The sequence below is a fragment of the Cricetulus griseus genome, chromosome 5 (genome assembly GCF_003668045.3).
Source record: "Cricetulus griseus strain 17A/GY chromosome 5, alternate assembly CriGri-PICRH-1.0, whole genome shotgun sequence".
NCBI classification, from domain to species: Eukaryota; Metazoa; Chordata; class Mammalia; order Rodentia; family Cricetidae; genus Cricetulus; species Cricetulus griseus.
The window spans coordinates 31,047,071-31,075,036 of NC_048598.1; the positions used below are offsets into that span (position 1 = coordinate 31,047,071).

The 27,966-nt window shown below is 41.0% G+C and overlaps 2 protein-coding genes across 8 annotated transcripts in view; one reads left to right on the plus strand and one right to left on the minus strand.

The window, feature by feature from the left end:
• Positions 1 to 16,873, plus strand: part of Zbtb37 (zinc finger and BTB domain containing 37) — a 32,006-nt gene extending 15,133 nt beyond the window's left edge. For 4 of the 7 annotated variants that reach the window (XM_027417246.2, XM_027417245.2, XM_035445707.1 and 1 more), the window contains one exon: positions 99 to 16,873. In XM_027417246.2, the coding sequence (XP_027273047.1) occupies positions 99 to 587 (489 nt within the window). In that variant the 3' untranslated portion in view covers positions 588 to 16,873. The remainder of the gene's footprint in view (positions 1 to 98) is intronic. The other 3 variants (XR_003485667.2, XR_003485668.2, XR_004770334.1) reach the window with 3 other exon arrangements.
• Positions 16,809 to 27,743, minus strand: Serpinc1 (serpin family C member 1). Its single transcript, XM_035445709.1, has 6 exons — positions 27,151 to 27,743; positions 25,195 to 25,410; positions 23,734 to 23,871; positions 21,183 to 21,573; positions 19,360 to 19,424; positions 16,809 to 17,532 (listed from the first exon to the last, which is right to left on the minus strand). Exons 1-6 carry the CDS (start codon positions 27,403 to 27,405, stop codon positions 17,356 to 17,358), a joined length of 1,242 nt encoding a protein of 413 aa, XP_035301600.1. The 5' UTR covers positions 27,406 to 27,743; the 3' UTR covers positions 16,809 to 17,355.
• Positions 27,744 to 27,966: the final 223 nt, after the last annotated feature.

A 27,966-nucleotide genomic window follows, 5' to 3' on the forward strand; every position in this document is an offset into this window, starting at 1 on the left:
AGACACACAAAAATATACATCTTAGTAACAGGTATAGGTAGATTGGGTTGCTTTTAACATATATGCTTGATAGTCATTATTTTCTTCTTCTGACACAGGTAGAAGAGTCAGCAATGATGGGAGTAAGCGGCTATGTGGAATATCTTCGAGAACAGGAAGTATCTGAGCGGTGGTTCCGGTATAATCCCCGTCTCACTTGCATCTACTGTGCCAAATCTTTCAACCAAAAGGGAAGTCTGGACCGCCATATGCGCCTGCATATGGGAATCACACCATTTGTTTGTCGAATGTGTGGAAAAAAGTATACCCGGAAAGATCAGCTAGAATATCATATCCGAAAGCACACAGGCAATAAGCCCTTTCACTGTCATGTTTGTGGCAAAAGTTTCCCCTTCCAGGCCATCTTGAATCAGCACTTTCGGAAAAACCACCCTGGCTGTATTATACCCCTGGAAGGGCCTCATAGCATTTCTCCTGAAACAACTGTCACATCTCGACAGGCTGAAGAAGGGTCACCTACGCAGGAAGAAACAGTTGCTCCTGGGGAATCTGCCCAAGGCTCAGTGTCTACTACTGGGCCAGATTGAAATATTGAGGGGGAGGGGGCAGACTCCCTTCCCCTTTGGGCTGTAACCAGCCCATATCAGGACCATGGGCTGGTACTTCGATTCACAAAATGCCACATCGCTCAACTAGAAGATGTTCCCATGGTGTTGCCAAATTAGAGGGTCAACATGCAGCAAGCACTAAAGGCTCTTCTCTTTCCCACCTCACACTTTGGAAAATAATCAAGCAAATCAGCTTCTAATTCAGGGATCAACAGCCTTGGTTTGTTAACTTTATAAGAAAAAACTGTTTTTAACAAAACTGATCAGTAAATGGTCATTTATCTACCAGTCATGATTGAACATTGTACTTAGGTCCATATCATCTTGGTGGGTGAAAAATCCTAGATCTTAAAAAAAAAAAAAAAAAAAAAAAAAGCAACAGGAGCTTTGGCCAACTGAAGCAGCCAGCAGAAGTGGGAAATGTAGTCACAATGGTGAGAAAGGGGAATCTTTCCTTCCTGTTCCCTGCCAGAGCATGCATTTCCATATTTTAAGAAAAAGAAATGAATACTGGTGGTTCTTATTATTCTAAAAGGTTAGACTGTCTTTGCCCTGGGGAGGCATCTATTACTTTGCCTAGTTGTTTCATGTGATTGGCTACCTTGGAGCAGTAGTCAAGTGAGTAGCATCACCTGAAGCATGTTAGACAGGTAAAGGGAGCAGCCAAGCATTTACAGTGAACACTTCTACATGTGGGAGCTTGAGATCGAGGAGAAAGGAAGGAAGTGTTTATGCTTTGCAAACACTGTACAGCACAGAGCTGAGCTGCAACCTTCTGATTGGTGTTTGTAAACCATAACACTTGTGTACATCCTTAGGTGTTAAAAAAAAAAAATGTTTCTAGTTATGTGAGTTATCCTGTTAGGCTGACTACCAAAATGTCATCATCCTCTGCAGCTCCTAGTTTCATATAGCAGCAATAGTGTACATCAAAATGTCACCTTCCAGTGAAAAGATCCTGGATTGTATTTTTAAATCCACGGGTCTCCACATTTGATAACTTTTATATGAAATTTTTAAGCAGTTTTTTTTTTTCCTGCAATATTGTAGTTTAAGAGAGATTCAACTCTGTTGTTCTTATTGCAACCACAATTTCATTTCCTTCTACGTGTTTTGTACTTTATATTTTCAGTCCAATGAAGAACCTCACTTAAATATATGTCTTGGATTTGCAGATCTATATATAATTCATAAACCAATTTTTTTAATAATACACTACAGGGCACTTAACTTACAAGAAACTATCTTGCACAACCATGTTGCAATAAATGATCGAGGGATCAATTTCTATCAGGTATGGTTACATAATCATTCCTAAGATTTTTGAAACTTCTAGGGACTTTTTTTAGTGATTTTGATTTTTTCCGAGATTCTTAATCCAGCTCTGAATTTACCAAACACATAGAGCTTTATATGCCCTGTCTTGCATGCAGAGAAAGGAGTAGGAATGCTAAACAATACAGGCAAAAAGATGCCTGAAGTCTACAGTGCAAATAGAAGTCTCTAGCTTCTCTTGAGTAATTTTAAAAGACTATCTAAATGTGTAATGGTTTAAGTAATTGTTTTGGTACAGGGATGTGGATGATCCTAAGAGATCTGGGAAAGGGGCTGGTCCTGCCTGCACTAGTGAGCCATTTATGAGAATGTGAAGTTTGTGCTCCTTCCTTATGAGCACCTTGTGGTATGGAAAGGTGGAAAAATACACTCTTGATGATAAGAAACTGGAATGCAAAGGGTAGCTTTAAGCAATCTGAGAATTGTGTATATTATATCACTAGAGAACGGTTTTCTCTTCAGAAAAAGTACAGAAATTCATCTTTTAAAGGAGTTTTATGGTGCTCCAATTGAAGAGCCTGCCCTAAAAAGCAGCACTGAAAAGTAGTGTCTTTGATAATCACAGGCAGGCTTCTTGCTACTTAGTTGGGCAACAGCGTGATGGAGTGAAAACTATAGTAGAGATTACTATGCTCTGTGGCATAAAAATGTAAAGTTCCCGGGAAACATTCTAGCTTTCAGTGGACAGATTCTGTCATCACTGAACAGGCAGGTAGCTGGTAAGTACAGAAAATGCTGCTTTAGATGGATTTTTTTTAATGTAACCAAAAATATTTTAAGTCTACCCTTCTTTTAAAAAGTTAAGTTGTATGCTGAAAAGTTATTTTTTGCATTGTTAGCTTTTTAGGTCAAATGTGAGTAAATAGAGCTTTTAACTATTACCAAATTATAAAGTTCAAGTGCAGTAAAGAGAAACTTCGGAGCACTTATCAGCACTCCATCCAAGGTCAGCCGCCAACATCTTGAATAGGGTAGAGACTATTGTCATGTGGAGATGTTAGGCATGTTTGGCAGGCTCTCTTCTGTTTTCATTCATTTCTAATAGGTTTTTACTATATTGATACTGTGAATAGAGTGCTTCCGGTCCTACGACCACATCAGCACAATCATCTTTGCTGTCTCTCCTCTAATTGGCCTAGCCAGAGCCATGAAATTCATGAGACTTCTAGCCAGGCTACCTTTGAAGCAAATTAAAGTTTTCAAAAATAATCCTCTGTTTTAGCTAGAAGTAATACCATTCTAAATATACAGGATTCATATCCAGATTCACTGTGACATTGTCCTACTTCTTTGCCAGCATCACTAGGGTCGTAAGGGTTAGTAGTATACTAGCTATATTAATGAATATTGGTGTATACAAGGAGTATGCTCATTAAGGGTGTACTAAATTGACTTGAGCTGATGCTGAAACTTACTGCCAAATCTTGACTTGCACACGTCACCTTGTGAGGGGAACTGCATTAAGAGTGAGAGCTAAATCAGTAGGTAACTTAATGCCATGAAATTGCAGTATCAGGAACTATTATTGTTAAGTGGCACTTAGCAGAGGAGCTATCCAATATTGTCATCGGAAGCAGAGAGTTGCCCACATGAGTTATCTATTTTCACTCTAAATAGACTCTTTATGCTCTCTGAATTCTGATACTGATATAACTGTGGCGTTCACATGGCAGTAACACTGTATTTACTCAGAAAGGCTCTTCCTAATGAATTCTTCTCTTTTTACTCAGAACCATAATTACCTCTAAACTGAGTTGAGTTTTATTTTATGTAAATTCCAAGCAGCTCCATAGTTTGGGAGGGTTTGTTTTGTTTTTGATATTTGAGATAAGGTCTTTGCTATGTAGCCCCTTGCTGTCCTTGTCCTCACTATATAGCTCAGCAGGGCCTTGAACTCATAGGAATCCTTCTGCCTCAACCTCGTAAGTACTGAGATTACAGGCATGTACCACCACACCTCGCCCCCATTCCATTTTTTTTTCTAATAACGAACTAAATCTAATCTGGCCTCATAAAATTGAATTAGTTTATAAAAGACAGAGAAGAAAAAAAGCAGTTAAAAGTTTTCTTGTATTTATGCATTTTTCTGTTTCCAGTTCCCTTGACATCAGTGAAACAAAGATGGTATATGAGTAAACATAGATTGTCCCTCCTTCTTCATAGTGGAAATCCAGCTTCAGTTGGAATTGTCTGGTGAACTTCATTTTTAATAGCTGAGTAGTCCTTTGTCCAACAAATAGCTTTTATACAGTCTCAACTAACTAGCTCACACTAGTTTTTCTTTTGACTGGTGTAATTACTTTTTGTTTGACAAGAAGGTCTAATACAAAGACACAGAAGCAGTGGAAAATGGAAAAGGAAAGACTTTTCCTTTTCTTTACGGTTTTTCAAGACAGGGTTTCTCTGTGTAGTTCTAGCTGTCCTGGAACTCGCTCTATAAACCAGACTGGCCTCAAACTCAGAAATCCGCCTGCCTCTGCTGGGACTAAAGGTGTTCGCTATCACAACCTGGCAAGGAAAGACTTCTTAATGTAGTAGAAAAAGCTCTTTAATCAGAAAGATTTGGATTCTTGTATGTAAGCAGGCGTAATTTATTTTTCTCTTCCAAATATGCCATTTTTGTTATTTGTAAACTTATTTATTCAAGCAATATTGAATTAATAATCTTTGGGAATGGAGCTTTTTCCATAAGGCAACAATGGAAAAGAACTTACAATAAGAAAATATTTTCATAGCTGAGTTAGGAAAGGAACAGCAAGCTATTGCCAGGTAATTCACTGACTCTGAGAGTAGCCTTCAGCAAAGCAGATCCCTAGGGCTCTGAGTTAGATCAGGGGTTCAGCAAACCATGGCCCTTTATGACTATTTGCCACCTGCTTATAGGAAGAAAATTATACTTTACACCTATTTGCTTAGTTATGTTTATGGTTTCTTTGTACTATAATAATAAAGTTGAGTATGTGTCTAACAAAACCTAAAAATACTGTATCTGGAAGGTGTCAAAGAAAGTTTGCCATCTTCTGGCTTACTTCCAGAAGGTTAACTCCACATGATTACACCTTTAGCATAGTGTGATAGAGACTTCAGAAGAGTGTGTCATCTTTTTCCAGATCCCCATAAACCCTCTTAGTTTTTCTTCTGCTTGATTCCCATTCCAAAAAAGGGCAATTATAATGGGTTATGAGCCAAAAAGAAGCAGGGTTATGATTTGCCCTTGCCCAAAAGGTATAAGTAGATTAAGTTTAGAATAGTAATTGTTTATAGCAAGATACCGCTTATAAGAAAAATTTCACTTACAACAGGGTGGAGCTAAATGAGTACCCTGTCAAAAGCTTTTTGTAAGTTTTGCCATTTCTGATCTTGCTTAAGCTGATTTGCATAATAATGACATAAATGAATTTAACCCCTTAGAATTAAAGAGAAATATCTGTTATCGATAGTTGTTACGGTTGTGATGACTCTTGCCTGTATCCTAGCCCTTAGGAAGGAAAGTAAAGATAAGGATCCAGAGTTCAGAATTATCTTTGGCTACATAGTTTGAGGGTGGCCAAGGCTACATGAGACTCTGTCTCAAAACAAAACAAAACATGTTTGATTCTTATCAGATGTACTGTTTTTCTAGATTAGACATCTATGCTTTTCCCTTCATTTTAATCTTAAGAAAACACTCTGTACACATCTTTTGGATGTTTTAAAACATCCTATTCTTAGACCTATTCTTGCATATCTGGTATTGTCTAGTTTGTTAAAATACATGTTGGACCATTACATATTTGCTTTGTAAACATTCATTCTTAGTGTTATATAAGGTGTGGAGAAACGTGAAATGTTAAAGGTGTTCATAAAAACCCTTCCAAGAGGAGAATATGGTTTCTCCCCATTTGGAAGTAATACATGGGCATTAGAGTTTCACTTGGGCTAGGCTGAGGTACTGCAGTACAATGGGAGTTTGATTTGTTTTTATAAATCCTATAGTCATAGATCAAAGTGGGATGAGTAACTAACTAGTCTCCACATAAAACAAGTCTTTGATTTGGTTTGTTTTAGTTTTGTTTTTTGTTTTGTTTTGTGACAGGGTCTCACTATGTAACACTGGCTGGTCTAGAACTCCCTATATAGGTCAGACTGGCCTGGAACTCACAGCTATCTGTCTGCCTCTGCCTCCTAAGTGCTGGGACTTTGGCATTTGGCCACCCAGGCTGACCACCTCTTTGTTCTTAAAGTTGCCTTCTAATAAGATACTACTTTGTTTTATGTGGTACAGCCACTGAAGAATAGATAATCCTCATTGTAAAGTTTCAGAATATTCATCTATGTTAAATCTGCCTTGTTTCAGAGCACATTACACTTAGTCATAATAGGATTTCTGATTGTTCCAGGACCTGTTACTTGAGAGAGAACTTGGCTGCAGATAACTGAATCATCCACCTATGCTCTGTTTAAAGGTCTTGCTAATTAATAGATGTCATTCAAGTAGGAATTGATAGCAAGCTTTGGAGTTTGCCCAGCATTATGACTAATTCTCAGTGTTTTTGCTTCTGTGCTTTCCAAGGTTTTTCCTGGTCTTCAGAGCAGGATTTTTAAATGCTGCTTTTCCCCAGGCTGATGTTTTCACTTAGATAGTAAGTGGGCTTCTTCTTCAGGATAGACCAAAGTTGAATAGTGTGAGTATGTTAGAACACCAGAGCTTGTTATAGTACAAAGAAAGTAATTGTTGCTACGGAGAGTGACCTCAAATCCACATTATCTTTACAGAGGGTATAAAAATAATTTTTATAAATAATTTCTAATCTCACATCCTTCCCCTTGTATATCAGAAACACTTCTTAACATAGTTAAAAGAACCCCAGTAGCTCAACTAGTAGAAGCTTTAAACAGCAAAGCTAACTTACAAAGACAGAGAGAACACAGTGTGTGTATGTGGGGAGGGGGGGTTGCTTTCCTAATGCTTGTTATTTGTGTCTACTCAGTAGGTCCTGTGGAGGAGTCTCAAACGCACCACCCAGTTAAGGTAGTCTTCCATTGAGCATCACATGTGACCAACACCATAATTGAATACCATGAATCTTAGCATGTGAATTAACCCATAATGCCAGAAGTTAAAGTATCTCATGGAGACATGCAGTTACTTATCTTCACTGGTAGGTAATATACAAGAAACTTATATCCATTAAATAAATGTTAGATACTTTTTGGTACCAAACAGTGTGGTTGGAATCTGTAAAACAAAGTTAGCTTTAGTTAGTTCTTCTGGAGTTTTTGTTTTGTTTTGAGTTTTTTGTTTTTTGTTTTTTTTAAGAGACAGGGTCTCTCTAGGGAGCCCTGACTGTCCTAGAATATGCCAGGCTGGCGTTGACCTCATAGAGATCTGCTGCCTCTGCCTCCACCTCCTGAGTGTTGGGTCCAAAGGTGTACTCCACCATGCCAAGCATGACTTCCCATTCTTGAGAATCCCACACCTACTTTTTGGGAGTCTGAGGCACTGTTTTTTTTAGAGAGCTTGCACTTTTTACTATAGAGAGAGAAGTTCTAAAGAAGCACCTACCTGTTCTTTGTGTTCTACTAGCATATCTGCAATTATGTCAAAATATTTCTGAGGTGATAAGAGTAATAATAAAAACAGTCAACTTTCTTGAGTGTTTATATGCCAGACACAGTTGTATGAATTTATCTAATCCTTGTCAGTCTGTTGTGATTGTTGTTACCTTCATTTTAGAGAGAAGGACATTCCTTGTCTGTACATAAGCAGTCTAACCAGATTTTCTGGATAGCCTTCAGTGCCTTTAGAGAGTATAATTATGGCACATTTTATAGATGAGGGTACATAACTTGACAGCTTGTATTTACCAATCCAATTCCAAAGCCCAGACTACCTCTACTATATCACATTTACTTTCTGTACAGTATCTAGTGATGTTCCTACTTTTAGTGAACTTGCAATCAAGAGTAGAGGCTGGAGAAATGGTTAAGGCTCAATGGTTAACGGCATTGACTGTTCTTCCTGAGGCCTACATTTGGCTTCCTAGCACCTCCATGACAGCTCACAACTGTCTGTTATTCCAGTCCCAGGGGATCCAAAGCCCCCTTCTGGCCTCTTCAGGTACTAGGCATGCACATTGTACAAAGACATACATGCAGGCAAAACACCCATAGACATATAAATAAGTAAAATTTAGTACAACCCAAGAGTAAGTTATTAGCATATTTCTTCAAAGGATCATGTAGTTGGGCTCTATGCAGACTTGAGTAGGAACATTGCCCACTTATTCAGAAGAATTACCCATTTGGTATATCTAATTTTAAGTAAGTTGAGTGAGTTACTGTTTAAAAATAAAACTGTTTTCTGGTCATCTATTGCTGTGTAATAAAGTACCCTAAAGTTTAACTTGAAAGTCGCTTAACAACCATTTTATAAATCTTGACTGTAAAAAGTTAGAAATGAAGGAAGGGGCAGGTGTTTGAACTGGTCTGGAAGATCCAAGATTATGTCATGCATGCTTAATGTAGGGAGAATTGAAAAGCTGGGCTTTTGCCTTTCCTTTGAAGGATTTTTTTTTTTTTTCAAGACAGAGTTTATCTGTGTAGTTTCACTCTGTAGACCAGGCTGGGCTTGAACTAAGAGATCCACCTGCCTCAGCCTCCCAGGTACTGGGATTAAAGGCATGCACCACCACCACCTGGCAGGTAGTTGGGCTTCTTAATATGGAAGCTCAGGCCAATAAAACCTGGGCAAAAGATCTGGTCTTCTTAAAGGCCACGCCAACAATCATCATGAGATCACTTCCATAAGCCCAGATCTTAGGGAAGAGGAAATACCCTAACACTTTATGAAATACATAAAGAGATTTTGAGACCATGTTTAACTGTTTACAGGTAACATTATGTTTTTAATTTTTTTTCCTAGACATTTCATGGTCAGTTATTAGTGCCATTGAAGCCATTTATTACATCTACTGTGGGGCAGTTAATGATCTAGGAGAATGAGACAAATAGTTGAGACTCATTTTATTAGTTACTCCCCTTCCCTTGAGTTCCTTTTAAAGCAGTCATTCCTTTTCCACTTTGTACTGTGATCAGGTTTTGAGCTTTTGCTATAGTTGCTGTGAAACCATGATAGCTCTACAGGCTGAGCCAAAAATACTCCCTAAGAAGTAAAAAGCTCACTGTTTGAAATTTTGGGGTTTTGTTTTGTTTTGTTTTTCTTTTTTGGAAACAGCTGTATTTTCAGTTTATAAATATGTGGAAAACTTCTGTGATAGGGCTACTAAATCATTTTCAGGAATTTCTGTTGTGGGCTACATATCATATTGTTGAGATCATAAGAGGTTCTTCTACTGAGGTCTTACATGTGTTTCAGGCAAAAGTTCTAACCACTGAGCTACACCTCCAGCTTATGATAGTAAACGTTTTACCTACTTATCTCATTTCATCTCTATCTCTACCACTTCTCCTCTCATATAATTTTGTGCTGAAAGATGAATTGCCTGATCCCATTCTTAGTACTTTTCTTATAGGAAAGTCAATTGCCCAATTTTGTGTGTCATTAGTTTGTGTTTCCAGCCTCTCACATTCAAAGTCACAGGTCATTGAAGTTTTTTTGAGGCTGGAGTTGTCAGATTTATAATGCTTTATTTAAACCCCTGATGACTTAAAATAATTAGACTATAAAACTTAAACTATCCTGTACTGAGAAGATGGTAGAGAACTGTACTCTACTCATTGTCCCCTATCAATACCCCTCCAAGAGAAGGAAGGTCTGAGATAGCACGTGAGATAGATACATTCCCAGAAAAGTAGCTGTCATTCCCGTTCTCATGCAATATAATGATCTCTGTTGCTAAGTGAGGCCTAGGGAAATAGAGGGGGACTAGGAGCCAGGTACTTACAGTGTCATTAGATACCCAGAGGTAGAATGGAGATTAATTGGATTGTATCGTGTAAAGATCTGGAGAAGTTTTTAGTGAATAAAAAGAATAGAACTTAAAGCTTTTTTTAATACTCATTTCCACTGTGGTATACTCTATCTCTGCCCTTTTTTCGGGGAGGGGGAAGTTCGAGACAGGGTTTCTCTGTGTAGACCAGGCTGGCTTGGAACTCACAGAGATCCACCTGCCTCTGCCTCTCTCATGCTGGGGTTAAAGGCATGTGCCACTGCTGCCCAGCAAACTCTGCCCTTCTTGACAGAGAAACTTTGAAATCACAGTCGTAGGAAATGGCAGTTTTACTGTGATAACCAATGTTATGACTCACATATTATCTAACTCATTGGGAACTTCTCTGGAATCTTTGTGGTCTCGAGGTTAGAGTCATTGTATGGTTGCAAAGAAAAAGAGAGCAAGATGAGAAAAGGGAATCACAGATTGACAATCTTTCCTTTCCTTTCAGCGTCACAGTCACGACATCCAGAGTGAGTAGATGCTACTTGAGGGTTAGAGTTCCACCCTTAGCCTCATCTTGAGCAGATGCTGATGACATTTGAGAATGGTCTGTTTCCTGTAAGTCATAGAAACCCAACTGCAGTGGTTAAGAACCACTCAAAACCAGAGATGCTATGCAGGGAACAAAACTTAAATGTGTTTCCTCTGGAAGCCAAATTACTAGAGAGGTCACTAAAAGTGTGCTGGAAGTCACCTCTGAAATGCTATCAGATGGCAAACATTTAGAGTTTATATGGAGTTTCTAGTATTTTTACATAAATAACTTTTAAGTCTGGTAATGAGTCTTGTTTTTTAATGAGCCTGTTTTCTTTTTGGAAAATTGGCTCAATAAAAGTATCGCTAAAGAATTCAATTGTATATGCATGTGCATTTAACACAGAGTGGTATACTGAAGATAGTTCATGCAAATAACTTTTATGGGAAGTTTAGCTATTTTCTTAATGTCTTTTTCATAAATGTATGTTTATAAATATATTTACTCACCTACCATGATCTTGGTAGCATAGAAGCATTTCATTAGTTGTGTTGTACTAAAAATTAAATTCTTGGCATAGTAGGTTATGAGAGCTTTAGTTAACTTTGTTATTTGGGTTAAAAAAATTTTCTTGCACTTTCTGTTTATAAAGATGTTATAACACATCTAACAGTTAGTGCAGCTGCTTTTTTTTTAGAGCCAGCATATGTAAGTATTAAAGTGATATATATGCTTAAAGCCCTCAAAAAAGAAAATGTGCATATAGCTACCTGAGAAGGGTTAGGGATCAGTACACAAAATACAGCCTGAAAGTTAGCTGTTGGGATACACATACTGTTGCTGTGAATTGCAATATATTGCTGAGTTGTCAGGTATATGTGTGTGAATTATGTATATGTAAGGAAAAGGTGTTTAATGAAGGCACAGATAAGTCAGTGTAAAATATCCTACCTCCTGCTAAATAATGATCATATTCAAGATTGCCCTGTAGCCCTTAGACGTGAGCCTGATTCCCCAGCCACTCTAACCCCATCCTTTTCTACATTTCAGCTTCTCTACCTCTGAGCATTTCCCTGAAAAAATAAGGTGTAGCTTTCTAAAGCAAGCAGAGGAAAGTTAGACTCAAAATACAGAGGTTACCATGCAGATGTTAATGTTTGATCTGTACCTCCCTAGCCACACACCTGTCTGGTAGAAGTGCCTAGTAGAGGTAGACAAGAGGCTTTCTTGGTTTTGCTATCTGTGCTACATACACATAGACAGAGTTTTACTTTGTTACTCAGACTGGCCTCAAACTCTCCATTCTCCTGACTCACCCTCCATTTTTGCTGCCCAAGGACAGAACCCCAGGCCTTGCTTTGTAGCTCAGGCTGGCTTAAATTTTTACTGTTCCTTCCTTGGCCTCTTGACTGCTGCCACTTCCAACATGTGCCACCGCACCCACTTTTTGCATTTGTTCTTAAAGACTTTCCCAATTCCTTTGAATGATGTGAAACATCACCGCTCTTTCATTGCCGTTTGCAGTTCATTTTGTAGGGACTGGAATATTAACTCCATTTTCCTAACAATGAGCCTACTACCAATGGGTATACAATGACAGGATTTTTGGAAAATCTGTTTTGTTTTTGATTACTCCAAAGAGAGGTGAGGTTTTTTTTTTTTTTTTATGCCAATTACTGTGGTAATAGTCAAGATTTGGATTTTGTACATGGCAGAAAAGTTCAACAGTAAAATGCCACCTAATCAGAACTGATTTCTCCTTGAGGAGGTAGTTTCCAATGCCAAGTTGGCTTACCTACCGCTTGAACATTTGTTACTGTTGGCTCTAACAGCTATCCTGGAATGCTTTCCACCTTTTCGTTCGAAAGCTCTGTCTGGGTTATAATGTCTAAAACAGGAATTCTCTGGTTAGAAGTGAAAATGAATGAATTATCCATTTTCAGATCTTTAGGGTTGCCACTTTTTTCTGGGTACTGTTTTTTCTTGTGACATTAGGTAGGGTAGGTAGAGAATACAGACAATGTGAAATTGCCAGTAGGGAGAGAAGCATTCCTTGTAAGTGACTGTGAGTAGTTTGTGAATAAATCCAGTATGAGTTCTCCAGGGAGAAAGATGGGTAAAACACATTGACTCTGTTCACCACAACTGTTTCGTTGATAAACCATGGAATCGTTCTCAGTCTTTTAGCTATTTAGCTATGCTCGTATTTCAGACTCAGGAGATAAGTTGTGCTTAGGAAACTTTCTTCCTCTGGCTTATTGTTGGTGCAGAGTGTCTTGTCCTAGGCCTTCCCCATGATGTCTTGCTATCAACTGTACTTTAAAACACATGCTTAGTTAAGTCTTACTTAATAATACTTTATTGTCAGTGTTGTTGTCTTTTTGCTCAAACCAATTTATTTGGAAAGGAAAAAAAAGTAAAGAAGTACCCAGGTCATTTTCTAAGTTACATTAAATTTGTGACTCTAGAAGGAAACAGATTCTTACCCTCTTCCTCTGGCTTGGATGAGCATTGGCTTTGTGTTGTCTGTTTAAAAATCATTTGAAACCCTTCCATACATTCACATTTGACTGGTCTGTTGTGCAACCCAGGCTTTAGAGAGATCCCTAGGAATGAAGTGGGGATGCAGTGTGGCTTTGCTGGAGAGCTCCTACTTAGCATACACAAGCCCCTGGGTTCATTTCCCTAAACAACAATAGAAACCTGCCAGGATGATTGTGGTGTACAGCCAGGATAGACTTTGTGAGTAGTCATTGGTGGTCTTGGGCAGGAAAACCTCAAACTAGTATTCTCTCTTTCCTTAACTTCCAAGTAAAATGAAGGTTGAAGGTGGGTTTTTTGTTCATTTGTCCTTGTTTGAAAAGAGAAAAAGAACTCCTTGGAGTGGAAGGGAGTCCAGGAGAGAAATGCCTGAAGCTAGTTTTCTTGATCCAGGTACCTTTGCTGCTATCCCAGGCATGCCTCTTGGTTTAAAGCTGGCAGTGGGCCAGAGCTCAGACTCATCTATTTCTTCTCAGAGTAGGTCTGCAGGAAAATGTTACACTTAATCCTCTATCCTCTGTGCCAAATACAAAGTGTGTATAAGTAGATGAAAGCAGTTTTCAAGGTCTGTTCTCTAGAGTCCTTTTCCTCTGTGTACTTGATTTGAGTGCAGATTGCTCAGTTCTGATAGCTAAAATAGAGCAACACTTGCGTGTATTGTAGAAACGCAAAGCCAAGCCCAAACTGTCTGTGGCTACTTTTCTTTGTAAATTAAACAAGCAGTGTTGCTGCTTAATGGAGAAAAGAAAAATTCTGTCTTGGGTGATCATAATACTTCTGATGATTTGTCTCTTAGCCTGGTAGGATTTTTTTTTTTTTTTTTTTTTTTTTTTTGTCTGTCAATTGATTCTTCCTTTTCCTTAGCTGCTTCTTTCTGAATGAAATGAACTAGCCAAGGCTTAAATATTTCTGATTAGTATGTGAAATTTTCACATCTTTGTTCTAGGATGTTGAAAGACCTAACCCAGTAATTCCCAAATGAGATTCCATAGCTTCCATTCTTACCCTAAGTAGAAGAGATGTGTAATGGCATGACAGTTTATTACCTGCCTATGGCAACCTTACACATGGTAGTAGGGCAGGAAGAGTTGTTCTGTCCATCAGCCATAAAAAAAATGAAAACCGCTTTTCAGTGTAGCTACTAAGCAGCTTTTAGCTGCTGAAAGAAATGTGTGCTGCAAAAGCAAGTTCAGTGTAGCAGACTCTTGAGTAGCCTCCACACATAGAAAATTCTGTTCATACATTCCTCATAAGTAATTGATAATTTGGACTCAAGGAAAAGGTGGGCTAAGGAAAAAGTTGGTGAGTACAGAGGACTAATTAGCATCAGAATACGAACTCTTGTTCTGAGTAGCATTAAGGCCTTGGTGTTGATTGGCTGTAAATGCTGCAGCATCAGAGACCCAACTGCCTCCCTAACCTTGAAACTTGCTAAACACTTGCTGGTTGTGAGTGGGACGGGAAAGCAGCTACCATGGAAAACCCCTAGGGCTTTCATGCTGGAGAATGTTGTGGAATACTGTGAAATTTGCTGAACTTTATGCAGATTATACCACACTGGACTTAAAGATTTGAAGAGACAAAAGAGGAAGGTGGGGAAGTGGTAGTAAAAGGTAAATGTTTCAACTTTTGATACTTTGAGCAAGGGGTAAAAGAATTTCTACTACAACTGTAAAGTCAGATCATCTTCTGCCCTAATGCATTCATTGTCTTGCTCATTCATTCATTCATTCATTCATTCATTCATTCATTCTGCCTTCCTTGTCCCCACCTCTCTTTCTTTTTTTACTGGGTATTGAACCTAAGAATCTGGAGCATGCTGGGCAAGCATTCTGCCACTGAACTATATAACTACAGATCCTAATTCTTTCTGAAACAGCTAAGCAACTGTTGGTCTGGTCACTGTGTGACCTAGCTCCATCTCCTGGCTCTCAGTAAAAGCAAAAGTCATTACTGAACTATAAGCCAAGGAAGTGTGCTCTCAGAGTCCATTAGCCCTTCATCTGCTGTGGTCTCTTCACAGCATCAGCCTGTTGCATTGTTTTGTGTTCTAATGGATTTACTACTCAGGACCCAATGGCTTTCTTTCCCTTTAAGACATCTTAAGACAGCATTCTAGACCTCTGCTCTAGCACTCTACCTAAGTGAGGGAAAAGCACATTGGCTGAGCACTTAGATTTCCTGCTTTCTGTCTTTTAGGATAGGGCCCCCTCAGGCACTGCCTCTGAGGCTGAGGGTTGAAAGAGGAAAGGCAATGCAGCAGAGATCTGGTTCTTTCAGATGGACCCTTTCTGAAGGAACTACCCTTCTCTATGGTGCTTATTTAATGGGTGACAGCTGTCTCCCAACTACCTGTCCCTGGCACTGTGCCTTCCCACTGGTCACTGTGAAAAGTAGATCACACTGGACTCAGAGGCCAGAATCCAGGACAAGATCCCTCTTCTTGAGCCCATTACATCATGCAGCTTCTAATGTAGCATTAACTTCTCTTTGAGGACTTCAAGGGTTTTCTTCCCAAGAAACAGTAAAACATTTACAAGAAAACAGAAAAGTAGATTTGGCTTATAACTGTCACATTAAGAAATCACAGAAAGATTTCACTTCAGCTGCTGCTGAGTGACAGCAAGGATCAAACTGCAGTCGTCTCCTGTTTCTGAAGCTGACATAGTAGCGTTTGCAAAAAGCACCCACCTAGACAGTTTCCACAGCTGTTCATCAAGGAGAATTCATGTTGAAACAGACAATCACTTTCTAAAACATTAGTCCTGGACAGGAATGGGATAGATTATTTTTAACTCTTAGGAATTTAACAGTCTGCTTTCTCCCTATGAAGAGTCTTAACATTTGAGATTTGTGTCTTTTATCTGCAACAATTACTCCGTTAGTAGTAAAGATGCCTCAGAAAAGAGTGTGCCCAGGAAGCGCTCCCACGTCACTGAGAACACTGGGCTGGCTGTGTGCATCTTATCTCCTAAGACTTTGTTTTGTTGTGACCTTAATTATAAGTATCTATATATAGCAGTAGGCTTTTCTCTCCCCAGCCTCTTTTAATCATCACTTAAGTGTAAGCCCTTCCCCTTTACTGAAAAAAAAAAAAACAAAACAAAAAGTATGCACTTTAATTCCTAAGGAGTGTGGCTGTTCCTGTCCCTGAAGCCAGAACTCAGGAGGAAAGCTGAAGAGGGAAAACTCTTGCCAGACCCTGTAAGATTTAACCAAATTTCTTTGCCCCTACCCCTTACATATGCTAGGCAACTGCTGCCCCAGTCACAAATATCTTAATGTGAACACAAATTACCATCTATTTTTAAGCTGCCCCCAAGCACTCTCTGACAAAGGGGGAAAGAACCAGTTAAAAAAAAAAAAGTTCAAGATACCTACTCTGATTTTGGATTTTTTCCTAGGGAAAATTTTATTTTTATTTATTTTTTAGCTACCAAATTATAAAAAAAAAAAATTATGTGTTTTGTGGTAAGATTTTCTTCCTCTTTTTTTTTTTTGATTAAAGATCAAGTGAAACTACAACAATGCTAAAATATTATTCAGAATTATGTCACGTCTAAGTTAAGTACTGGGTTCATTTCCCCTTAATTTGACAGGTGTCTTTGGACTCTCCTCCTGTAGATTCTGACTTTCCCCTGGTGACAAGCCAATAATTCTTGGAGAGATAGCATGTCTCCTACAGCCCTGTTGTGTCGGGGAGGGGGGAGGGCAGGAGGGTCAGGGGAGGGAAACTCAAAGAATTAAGATGTGGGTTTATATAAACATATTTAAAGCAGTTAGCAAAAGCTTTCTCGTTGAACAGCTTTAAGAACAATGTGAATGAAACCTTAGCAACTTGGTTAGTAATCTGAAAAGTCTATTAATGTATACTTGAAATTCTGTTTGCATAAAAATGCATTTCCTCTTTATTTTGACACTGTGTATAAGAACATTATGCATGTGAGTGGTTTGAGAAATAAAAGGTTTAATACTCATATTTGAATCTCTGTCTTTTCTGTGTAGAGATTAACTAATCCGTTTATACTCTTGGGATTTTGTATTATGGTAGGAAAACTGAGAATTTAAAGTCCCTCCACCCTTTCAAGGTGCCTGCAATCCTCCAAGATGAAATAGTAACATATTTACCTCTTTTATTTTTATGGTTTTCTTTTCTGCTTTTGGGGGAGAGGAAGTCATCTTGAGACAGGGTCTCTCACTATGCAGCACAGCCTCAACTGGCCTCAACTCCTGATCCTTTGCTTCGTCCTCCAAAGTGCTAGGATATAGGCATGTGCCTCCATGGCTGGCCTCTTCCCCTTTATTTGCCCAGAAGTTGTTGCCCCAACATCATCTTATCTGTGCTTCAGTGTCTTCATTTCAAGTGGAAAAGTCCATTCTTGTGAGGTGGCAGTTGTATTTATTTTTACTTCTATTCACAAACACCAAAATAGGAAAAGGTGCAAAGATTAAGACTCTTTTAGTTCATACAAGGATTAGCCACTCTCCCCATGAATATAATAGTGTTCAGAGCAACTTCCCTTATAAGTACCAGGAAGGGCCTGTTGGCCTTGAAGGTCACCCGATTGGGATTCAGTGAACGGCCAGCAATCACGACAGCAGTACTCGCTGCTGCTTCACTGCCTTCCTCATTCACCTGCAGGTCACATAGGAAACAAACATTAGCTACCCTTTCAGTCCATCATAGGCATGTATATCACACACGGACCCTGCAGCTCCTCAGACTGCTAATACACTTAGACACAAATGGTCCTCGCCAGAAACATGCTCATCTTACATCCAGTGGATATAATGCACTGGGCTCATCCAAAGCCTTGCAAGAATTCCACAAGTGTAATTCTCAAACTAGAAGCCACATTCTGATAGCGTGGTTAAACATTATTAGAGAGGATTGTTTTGAACCAACTGCTAAGAGAAATTCAGCATCAAGATCCAAGATCTGTAATTGAAATAGATTCACTCTTGAAGCATAGGGGGAAAAAAAAAAAACCGGCTGAAGAGATGCCTCAGAGGTTAAGAGCATTGACGGTTCTTACAGAGGTCCTGAGTTCAATTCCCAGCAACCACATGGTGGCTCACAACCATCTGTTATAAGAGCTGGTGCCCTCATCTGGTGTGCAGATATACATGGAAGCAGAATGCTGTATAAATAATAAATAAATAAAATCTTTAAAATAAAAAAATCGCAGGTATAAATACTCCAAACAGCTACGCAAAACCTGTGGCTTAGAAAAAGACAATCCTCCAGTTGGATGACATGTTTTTCTTGGAGTAATAACCTGAGAAAACGATATTTGAATGACACATCTGAGGGCTGCCTTCAGAAAGCATGTGTCAATTGCTAACATTACTGTGTTACTGACTTTTCCCGGAGCTGAGGCTAGCCTGTCATTCAAGATGCTCCTGTGTCAGCCACCTACTCTGGTTTCTTTTAAACAGTCTCACTACGTACCCCTTGCTGGCTTTTAGCTTTCTTTATAGACCAGGCTGACCTGGAACTTGTGGCAATCCCCCTGCCTTTGCCTCCTCCTCTCCTTGACTCTTAAGCATGTTTGATCTCTGTGCTTTGTGGGGTTGGTTGATGGTTTTTTCCCCTTCCCCTTGGTTGTCCCACATCTATTTCATTCTCATTCTAGAACTAAATTTCTGAGTAGTGTGAAGATAATATCCAGCCGGCTGGGACCTCCTATCTTCCAGGAAGAACAGCCTATACCATTGGGCCTCAAACCTGATTGTATGTGAAGATCCCCAGTGGATCTGTGCAAAGAAGCAGATCCTCAGGCCCCACTCCTGGGTCTCCAAGGGTAAAGATCTCTACCTAATGCTATGGAGCCACACCTCAGTATCTGAGAATCAAAACTACAAGCTGCCACGCCCTACTCTAACACACAGTTCTGTGCTCATCTCAGTTGAGGGAAGACAGACTGAGCAGTACTCCACTGTTTTCCTCACTGGGACGTCTCAGATCTCAGCACACCATTGTGTGTAGTCAATCAATCTCTCAAAGTCAACATGTGCCTGCCTAACAAGGCTTCCTGAAATGCTATCTATCTCAGTAGTTCTAGAACACACCTGGGGGCACGAAGGTGACCCACTCTCATTAGTAGCCTCCTTTCTTATGTTCAGTTGCTCTTCACCCTTCACTTAAGCACATGCCCCTCCCCATTCTGTCCAGATTAGATATCAGTCTTTTACCCCATACTTTCCGTATTCCTGAAACCTCAGAACTCCCTTTCCTGGCTCCCTTTCCTCAGGCTACCCTCTAACTCTGCTTCTCTGGCAGGAGAGAATGCCACATGAAGGCAGAAGCTTCAAGCTCCTCCATGTGTACATGATTGAAGGCATACTGCAAACTTGGCTCTCCACAGCTCTCTCCTGCTGCTGTCTCTACCATCAGAGCATAGCAGGAAACTCTTCATCAGAAGATGCAGGAAAGACAGAGGGTGGAGGGAGATGGACTCACCTCAAGAAACGCTTTGTGGAACGCATCAGAGACATAGAGATCATTCCTGCCTTCTGCAACAATCCCTGGAAGGAAGAACAGGGAAGGGGATGCTGTGATTTGGCTTCAGGCCACACAGGAGATCAGCCTGAATGAAGACACCCTTCTGGGTGGTTTTCGAAAAAGAACCCTGATCCTCCCCTAGTTATAACCTCCACCCTTTCAATGGATGCCTCTTAAAAACGGAGGTGTCTGGGCTTCTTTGGCCTGTGTCTTGTGAATTTAATTTCATGTTAGCTTCTTGGGGGAAGGTGGAAGGGTGGGACTCTGTTCTTAAGGATAGAAATGTTTTTCCAGTCTGGTAACATTTTTGAGAGGTTTGGCTTTCAAAGCTAGTTTAAAGGTAGCCCAGTAAAGATAAATCCCATTACCCAATCAAACTCTTTCTTTGCCAGAATCTCTTTGTGTAGCCTGGGCTGTCACCCTGCCTCAGCCTTGAGTGCTGAAATTATAGTTGTGTGCCACCATGCCCAGCTGTGGGCTTCTTTTTGACATAGGTGTGCTGGGGCCAAAGAGATTGTTCATCAGGTAAGGTCACTTGCCACCAACCCTGACAACCCGAGTTTAATCCTGGGATCTACATGGCTTTGAACTCCTGAAAGTTGTCCTCTGACATCCACACACAGCGGCACTTGTGCATCCCCTACACACACCACACATAACAAATAAATGTATGGATACGTAAAAGACACTTCCAGACACGTGGCACACACCTGTAATCCCAGCACTCAGGGTGGCAATCGCACAATCAGTTCAAAGCCAGTCTTAGCTGCACAGTGGATTCCAGGCTAACCTGGACTACATAAGGCCCTGTCTCAACCAAAAACAGAAAAAATGAAAATGTGTTCTATAGTAAATATAATTTGCTATCATATTTCATTTTTATTTTATTCGAGATTTATTTTCTTATTTCTCTCTCTCTCTCTCTCTCTTTTTTTTTTTTTTCAGACAGGTTTCTCTGTAGCTTTGGAGCCTGTCCTGAAACTCCCTCTGCAGACCTGTCTGGCCTTGAACTCACAGAGATCCACCTGCCTCTGCCCCTGCCCCTGCCCCTGCCCCTGCCCCTGCCTCTGCCTCTGCCTCCAGAGTGCTGGGATTAAAGGCATATGCCACCACCGCCAGCTTATTTTCTTATCTCTCTCTCTCTCTCTCTTCTCTCTCTCTCTCTCTCTCTCTCTCTCTGTGTGTGTGTGTGTGTGTGTGTGTGTGTGTGTGTGTGTACATGAGTGCTGGTACCTATGGAGTCAGACCCCCTGGAGCTAGAGTAACAGGAGGTTGTGAGATGTCTGCCTTGAATTCTAGAAACTGATCTTCTGCAATAATGACCCATGCTCTTAATTGCTAAACCATCTCTCCAGCCCCTATTTTATTTTGCTTTTCAGACAAGGTCTTTTAAATAGTCCAGGCTGGCCTAGAATTCTATCTTCTGCCCCACCTCCCAAGCGTTGGAATTACAATCATGTCCCAGGATGCTTCGGTTTTAATGTCTGTCTCTTTTAATTCCAATGCTTTTTCAAATCCTTCTCCACCTGGTTTTATTTCCTCTATGAGATACAGATTCATAGGATGACAGTACTGGCTAGACTTCTGGAAACAAGAGCAAACACCCCCTTCTACAGGGGGCTGGGAAGGGCAAGGGATCGATCGCCACAGCTTATCACAGAGCCAGGATCAGAATCCAGATATCCTGACTTGACACTCTTTTCTGTGTGTTCCTCGACTCTCCCACATTTGGTCAAACCTTTACCTGGAGTAGAGAGGGGGCAGTTCTCTCCTGTACCAACCTGGGAGTTGGGCCTTATCAGGGTTGAACAGGTCAACAAGGCCCATGTCTTGCAGCTGCTCCTTCAAACTGAAGCTATCCTCAGTGCGGAAACGGGGCATATGGACCACAAGCATCGTCTCAGTCAGCTCATCCAGCCACTCCTGCAGCAGCTCTGGGGTGAGTTCCCGTTCCACCTTGGCCAGGCTCTTCTCAGGCTTGGGCAGGATGAGCACCATGGTGATGTCATCCCCCTTGAAGGGCAGCTCAAGCACCTGGGTGCCTTCAGCCACACGCTTGTATTTGAATTTGCCTTCCTGGTACATCATAAACACTGAGCATGACTGCCCATCAGCCTTGTAGAATTTCTCCTCCCTTGTGTTTTCGGGGCTAAACTTTGACTTCCACAAGCCCTGAAAGATGTCAGATTGGAGAATCATAAAGCAAGAACAAAAATATCCTAGCAGAATATTAATTAATATGGGACATAATTATATTGTCTGATTATATCAACATATAAATGTGTTATTGGAGTAACTAGATATGTTAAAAGGCTAATAATTATGCCTGAGTGGTACAATTACTTCTGTGTGTTTCATTCTGTTTTTTCTATATTTGTCAGATTTCTAGCATTATTATTATTATTTTCATTATTATTATCATTTTATATTTGAGAGGAGAGGTGTGCCGTTGTGAGTGTGTGGACGTCAAAGGACAACTTATCAACATGTAGGAACTGGCTCTTTCCTCCTACCATGTGGGTTCTATGATGGCACTCAAGTTGTCAAGGCATGGTGACAAGCACCTTTACCAGATGAGCTATCTCATCAACTTAGCATTGATTTCTTTTTTTAATCAGAAAAGTCCAAATCCAAGAATAGCCTGTAGTCTTCTTTGCAAGTTAATTCTGTCTTATGCTATCTGCTATCCACCACCTCTTTCCCAGTGACAGCCTCCAGAGCTCTGTGAGTTAGAGGCCAGACTCGGACAACAATCCCAGGAATTTGTTTGGAAGTCCTGCCAGGCAAATAATACATCCTGGCTGGCTTCCTGCACCATTCCTTATCATTTTCTGGCTCTTGGCTCTTTAGAGAAGTCTTTTGAGTAGTGGTTTCTCAGCAGCAAGTTAGGCATTGGAAAAAGCCAATGACTTAAAAATGTTAACTGTGTACTCTAAGGATGTATAAATACTCACAAGTATTTCATGTTTGTTCACCCACTCAGTCCCTTTACTAATCCTATAAAGCAGGTGAATCCTCGTTACCATTTTATAAAAAGCAGGCCATAGCAAAGTCCCATTAACTCCCCAGTAACTCACAAGAATTCGTATACTTACAAACAAGGAGTCAAGACTTACAATAAAGAAATCATACTGCATAAATGGCCAAGGGTCTCACTTGCAGTGTATGAGGAACAAGAGTGATAATAAATAGCAAGTTGTTCCATAAACTGTAAAGGTAACACACTGCCTGATGTTCTGGAGGAGAGGGAAACCCTAAGAGGCAGAGTGGTTGACACTAGCAGTGACTGGCTAAGTCGCTGGGCCACAGGGAGAAAGGAGGAATGCAAACAATGCATGTCTAAGGAAGGATAAAAAATATGTGTCACCATGCCCTGCCCCAAATGATGTGACAGACTTTGATGATCCCCCATGGAAGGCCTCAACCTCCCTGGGGAGCAGAAGGGGGGTGGGTGGAATGGGGGGCTGGTGGGGAACATGGGAGGATGGGAGGTAGAGGAAACTGGGATTGATATGTAAAATAAGATTGTTTCTAATTTAAATAAAAATATCTAGAAAAAGAAAAAAAATGTGTCACAATTCCTGTTGCTCTGCAGGGATGGTCCTCCAGAGTGTTCCTGGTGTTTGTTCCCACTGTCCTCTCCCACTCCTTCTCAAATGTAATCAAATTGGAGCAGTCCTTATAGCCTGGACTCTGAGGACAACAAGCCCTGCATGGTCACATCACAGGCCCCTTCACATCACAAGCCCCTTCTTAGTCTGAGGTGAGCCCAGCACCTGGAGCTTCAGAATCCCAAGGAGCTGTGTACAACAGAAATTGCTCTAGGCAGTGGAGAAATCCATCAGTAAAATAATTTTTGTTTCAATCAGGTGTTGGTGGTACACATCTTTAATCCCAGCACTCGTGAGGCAGAAGCAAATGGATCTCTGGAGGTCAGCCTGGTCTACCTAGCAAGTTCCAGGAAAGCCAGAGCTACATAATACCCTGTCTTGAAACTTAAAAAAAAAAAAAAAAAAAAAAAAAAAAAAAAAAAGGAAAAAAGAAAAGAAAACATTAATTTAATTGGATTGCAGAAATTGTCACACAGGAGGAAAAGCTTGTCACCATTCATACCTGGAAGGATGGTGGCTTGTAGATTCACATGCTCTGTCTCAGCATGAGGATTACCAAGCCTCTGGACCTCTGGGCTCTTGGAAAATATATATGGTTGCCTAGACTATGCATGGACCATTTCTCAGGCGGGATCTGACTACACATGCTCAAAGATGTGGAAGAAGGTGAGCTTAATGGTAAGGGGAGTCCGTGGGGTCTCTCTAGGACCAGTTGGAGTACCTTGAAGTAAATGGTGTTAACCAGCACCAGGGCTGTGAGCTCGTTGATGGCTCCTTGGGGGATGACGTCTTTGATGCGGCCTTCAGTCTTATTAGCTACCCAGTTGTTGATGGTCATTCTGGATGGCTCTGCATTTTCCTAAAAAAAAACAGGAAATAACCCTCGCACCTGTGCAACTCAGTCAGCTTTGAATTTGAGTTCCCCCTGCAGAATGTATTTTGCTCATCATTTCTCTACTCTTTTCCAGTGTTTGGTTAAGAAGCCATCACTTAACCCATACTGAGGAAGCCTCACACGTCTGATACACTGTCCCTGATGGTCTATGGGAAGTAATGAGTGATGGCATGGGTAAGAGGATGGGAGGGGCGTGTGTCCTGTAGTCAAGTAAATTTAGAAATTGCTGACTGGCCAGTGGTGGCACATGCCTTTAATCCCAGCACTCAGGAGGCAGACGAAGGTGGATCTTTTGTGAGTTCGAGGCCAGTCTGGTCTACAGAGTGAGTTCCAGGCTAGCCAGGGCTACATAGTGAAAGAAAATGCTGACTGAATGAAGCTGTGGTGGTTTGAATGAAAACAGCCCCCATAAGCTCATACATTTGCATGCTTAGTCCCCAGTTGATTAAGGATTTTTGAAAAGGAGTAGGTATGTCCTTGTTGGAGGAGATATGTAACTGGGAATCGGCTTTGAGGTTTCAAAAGCCCATACCAGCCCCAGTGTCTCTCTTTGCCTGCTTGTGGACCAGGCCCGTGCCTGCCTGTCTGTCTGCTGCCATGCTTCCTGCTATGATGGGAATGGACTAACCCTCTGAAAGTGTAGGCAAACCCCAATTAAATGCTTTATTTTATTATGGTTGCCTTGGTCATGGTATCTCTTCATAGCAATAGAACAGTAACTGAGCCAGAAGTCAAAGTATTTCTTTGCTGTATTACTTCCTCAGAACACTTTATTGGCTTGTATGCTTCATGAATCTCCAAGGGAGCATGTAACAGGTATCATGAACCAATTTTATTTGTCCATGACATATTTGAACTTGGCAGACGAAATGAAAAGATAATTTCTTATACAGACTTCTTCAGAGTAACCTCTATAACAGAAGGCATGAGTACCATTGTTCTCTGAAGTCTTTTTGTTTGTTTGTTTGTTTGTTTTTGTTTTTGTTTTTCTAGACAGAGTTTCTCTGTGTAGCTTTGGAGCCTATCCTGGCACTCGCTCTGGAGACCAGGCTAGCCTTGAACTCAAAGAGATCTGCCTGCCTCTGCCTCATGAGTGCTGGGGTTAAAGGTGTGCACCACCAACGCCCGGCTGCTCTCTGAAGTCTTAAGTAAGGGTTAGTGTTCCAAGTATTTTGATTTTTGTCCTCAGCCTCCACCAACCATTGGCAAGTACAGTAGTGTTCATTTGGATCCTGTTTCTCTCCCTTTTCAGTATGAGCAGAGGGGACTCTGAGATCCACAACTCACCTTGAAGTCCAGGGGCTGGAGCTTGGCTCCATAAACAACCTCACTAATGTCCTGATAGGTCTCATTGAAGGTAAGGGATTTGTCTCCAAAAAGGCGGTTGGCTGCTACCAAGTTGGAGGACTTGTTGGCTTTTCGATAGAGTCGGCAGTTCAGTTTGGCAAAGAAGAAGTGGATCTGATCAGATGTTTTCTCCGAGATGGTATCAAATTTAAAAACCTATAAAAAAGAAAACAGTGGTAGGTGTGATTAGGCAGCCAAGTTACCATGGGTACCAAGTACAAAGCTGGACCAACAGTTATCTCGGTAATTCCCTCCAGAACAGTGCCTGGTTCAGCATAAACACTCAGTTCATGTTTTGAAGATGACTATGCAGGAAAAAGATGATACCAGTGGCTACTTCATTCATGGTGTTTCTTATATCTTGCTCCACTTTTATCTCCCTTTTTCCCTGCCCTGCCAAAAGGGGTGGAGAAATCACTGATCTGAAATGACCAGTTCTGCCCATAGCTCCAAAATGTTTTTTGTCTTCAAGGCTTCTCAGCTTCATGGGGCCCAGGTCTGGATACAGACAGAGCCCTAGAATCTACCCCAAGAGCCAATCTGCTTGAGCCATCAGATGGCAAACATTTTTTCCCTACCAGAGCAGGGACTAGAGTCTTCACCCAGCATATGACCCGCCGCAGAGGTAGTGCTTGAATATATATGTATATATGCATATATAATCAAATAAATGAATACACAAATAACTGGACATAGTAGTACACACCTGTAATCCCAGCACTTGCAAAACAGAGTCAGGAGGACCCCAAATTCAAGGACATTGTCTCAATGAATGAATGAGGGAGAGAAAATGACTAAAAAGAGAAGTTGTGACACTGGCCTTCTCCTATTTATGAAAAGTATATGGCAAGAGGGGTCAGCAGGTACAAGCACTTCTGTCAACCCTGACAGCCTGAATTTGACCTCTAGAACCCACAAAAAAGCCACCCGAGTGCCTTGCATCTGTAATCCCAACACTTCCATAATAGCACTGTGGAGAGTAGAGAGAAGAGAGTCACCTTGTAGGGCAACTCCCCTGGACTATACAGAGTGGCAGAAACAAGGGATCCTCCCTCAACAAGGAAGGAGAGAACCAGCTCCTGAAAGTTGTCCTCGGACCTCCACACACATGCCACAGCATGTGTGCTCCCCCTCAAATAATAATAAGTAAAATAATTTTTAAATAGGAGAGACTAGAAACATTTATAACGAAGACATTCAGGTAGTAACTCCTTGACTAATTAAAGAAAAACAATTAGCCACATGGTAGCTGATACTTGTAATTCTGCTGTTCATGAGGCCAAGGCCAGGTGATCATCACAAGTTCAAGGCCAGCCCAGAACTGCTTATATAAAAACCTTACTCAGAAACCTACAAGTAGCCAGGCAGTAGTGGTACACGCCTTCAATCCCAGCACTTGGGAGGCAGAGGCAGGTAGATCTCAGTGAGTTCGAGGCTAGATTGGTCTACAAAATGAGTTCCAGTACAGTCAGGATTGTTACTCAGAGAAACCCTGTCTCAAAAAACAAAACAAAACAAACAAACAAAAAAACTAAGAGTCATTTTGAAAAATAGTCCTGGGCTGCAGAGACTGTTCAGCAGTTAAGGGCACTGGCTGCTCTTCCAGAGGACCTGGGTTCAATTCCCAGCACCTACATGGCAGCTCACAACTGTCTCTATGTAACTCCAGTTCCAGGGGATCTAACAGATACACATGCAGGCAAGAAAATACACATAAAATAAATAGTCATTAAAAACTAAAAATAATCCCAATACATGAAATAATGATTCAAAGAGAATTATAACCCAGAGTGAGGTCACCTACACAATCTGATGTGTTGGTGTAAGCGTCATTAGACATAAAGAAATCCAAGAGATACCCCAGCAAGGAAAGAGGTAGAGGGCTTCACACTGTACCTCCATCAGCTGCTTGAGAGTGTCATTACAGGCACCCAGCTTGGCCATAGCAAAAGCTGTGGAGATACTCAAGGGTGACAAGAAAATGTTGTCATTGTCATTCTTGGAGTCTGCCAGGTGCTGATAGAAGGTGGTGGCAAATTGAGAATTGGCCTTGGACAGTTCCCAGACCCTACGGTTGGTGGCCTCCGGGACCTTCTTCTCTAGGCCATCTTCGTCAGTGGCCTTCTTGGTTGGAGAGCGGTAAATGCACATGGGATTCACAGGGATGTCCCGGGGCTTTGCTATGCAGATGTCATCAACAGGGTTTCCATGACAGATCACACAGTTCCAGGCACCAATGAGTAGCAGGAAGAGAAGACATACCTTCCTACAAGGAGACAGAACAGTGACTACCTATCCCCCCTGGCCAGCACAGTCTTATCCCTGAGAAACATAGGATTGATTCTGGCCTTCTTTGCATTTGAGCTAAGCATCACTGTCCAGAAGACCAGTCCTAGGCTCCTTGCCAGGACACAGTTATATACTGGAGATATGTGTTGTTCATGCTTGGAGAAGGAGGATGCAGTTTTCTTTGATAACTGGAACACCCACATGTGCCCTCTGGAGAGTCAGAGAGCAATGGGAGCCACCTGAAGGTGTTCAGGAGAGCCCCCAGACATGGATGGAACATAGCCCGAATCTTAAAGGCCAGGAAGGCTTTGACCAAGAGGGTGAGAGAGTGAATGCAGCCAAGGCAGCATCGGGTATAATGATTCCCAGATCCATAGCTCCAGCCTGAACTCTGACCTCCAGACTGACTTTTGTCTGGATAGT

What these genes read in the sequence shown, in the direction of transcription:
- Serpinc1 (XM_035445709.1), bottom strand. Translation starts at nt 27,405, where the DNA reads ATGTGCATTTACCGCTCTCCAACCAAGAAGGCCACTGACGAAGATGGC. An exon ending in TCCAGCCCCTGGACTTCAAG is followed by an intron (nt 23,872 to 25,194) that starts GTGAGTTGTGGA and finishes GTTTTTTTTTAG; the next exon opens with GAAAATGCAGAGCCATCCAG. An exon ending in TTAACACCATTTACTTCAAG is followed by an intron (nt 21,574 to 23,733) that starts GTACTCCAACTG and finishes GACATCTTTCAG; the next exon opens with GGCTTGTGGAAGTCAAAGTT.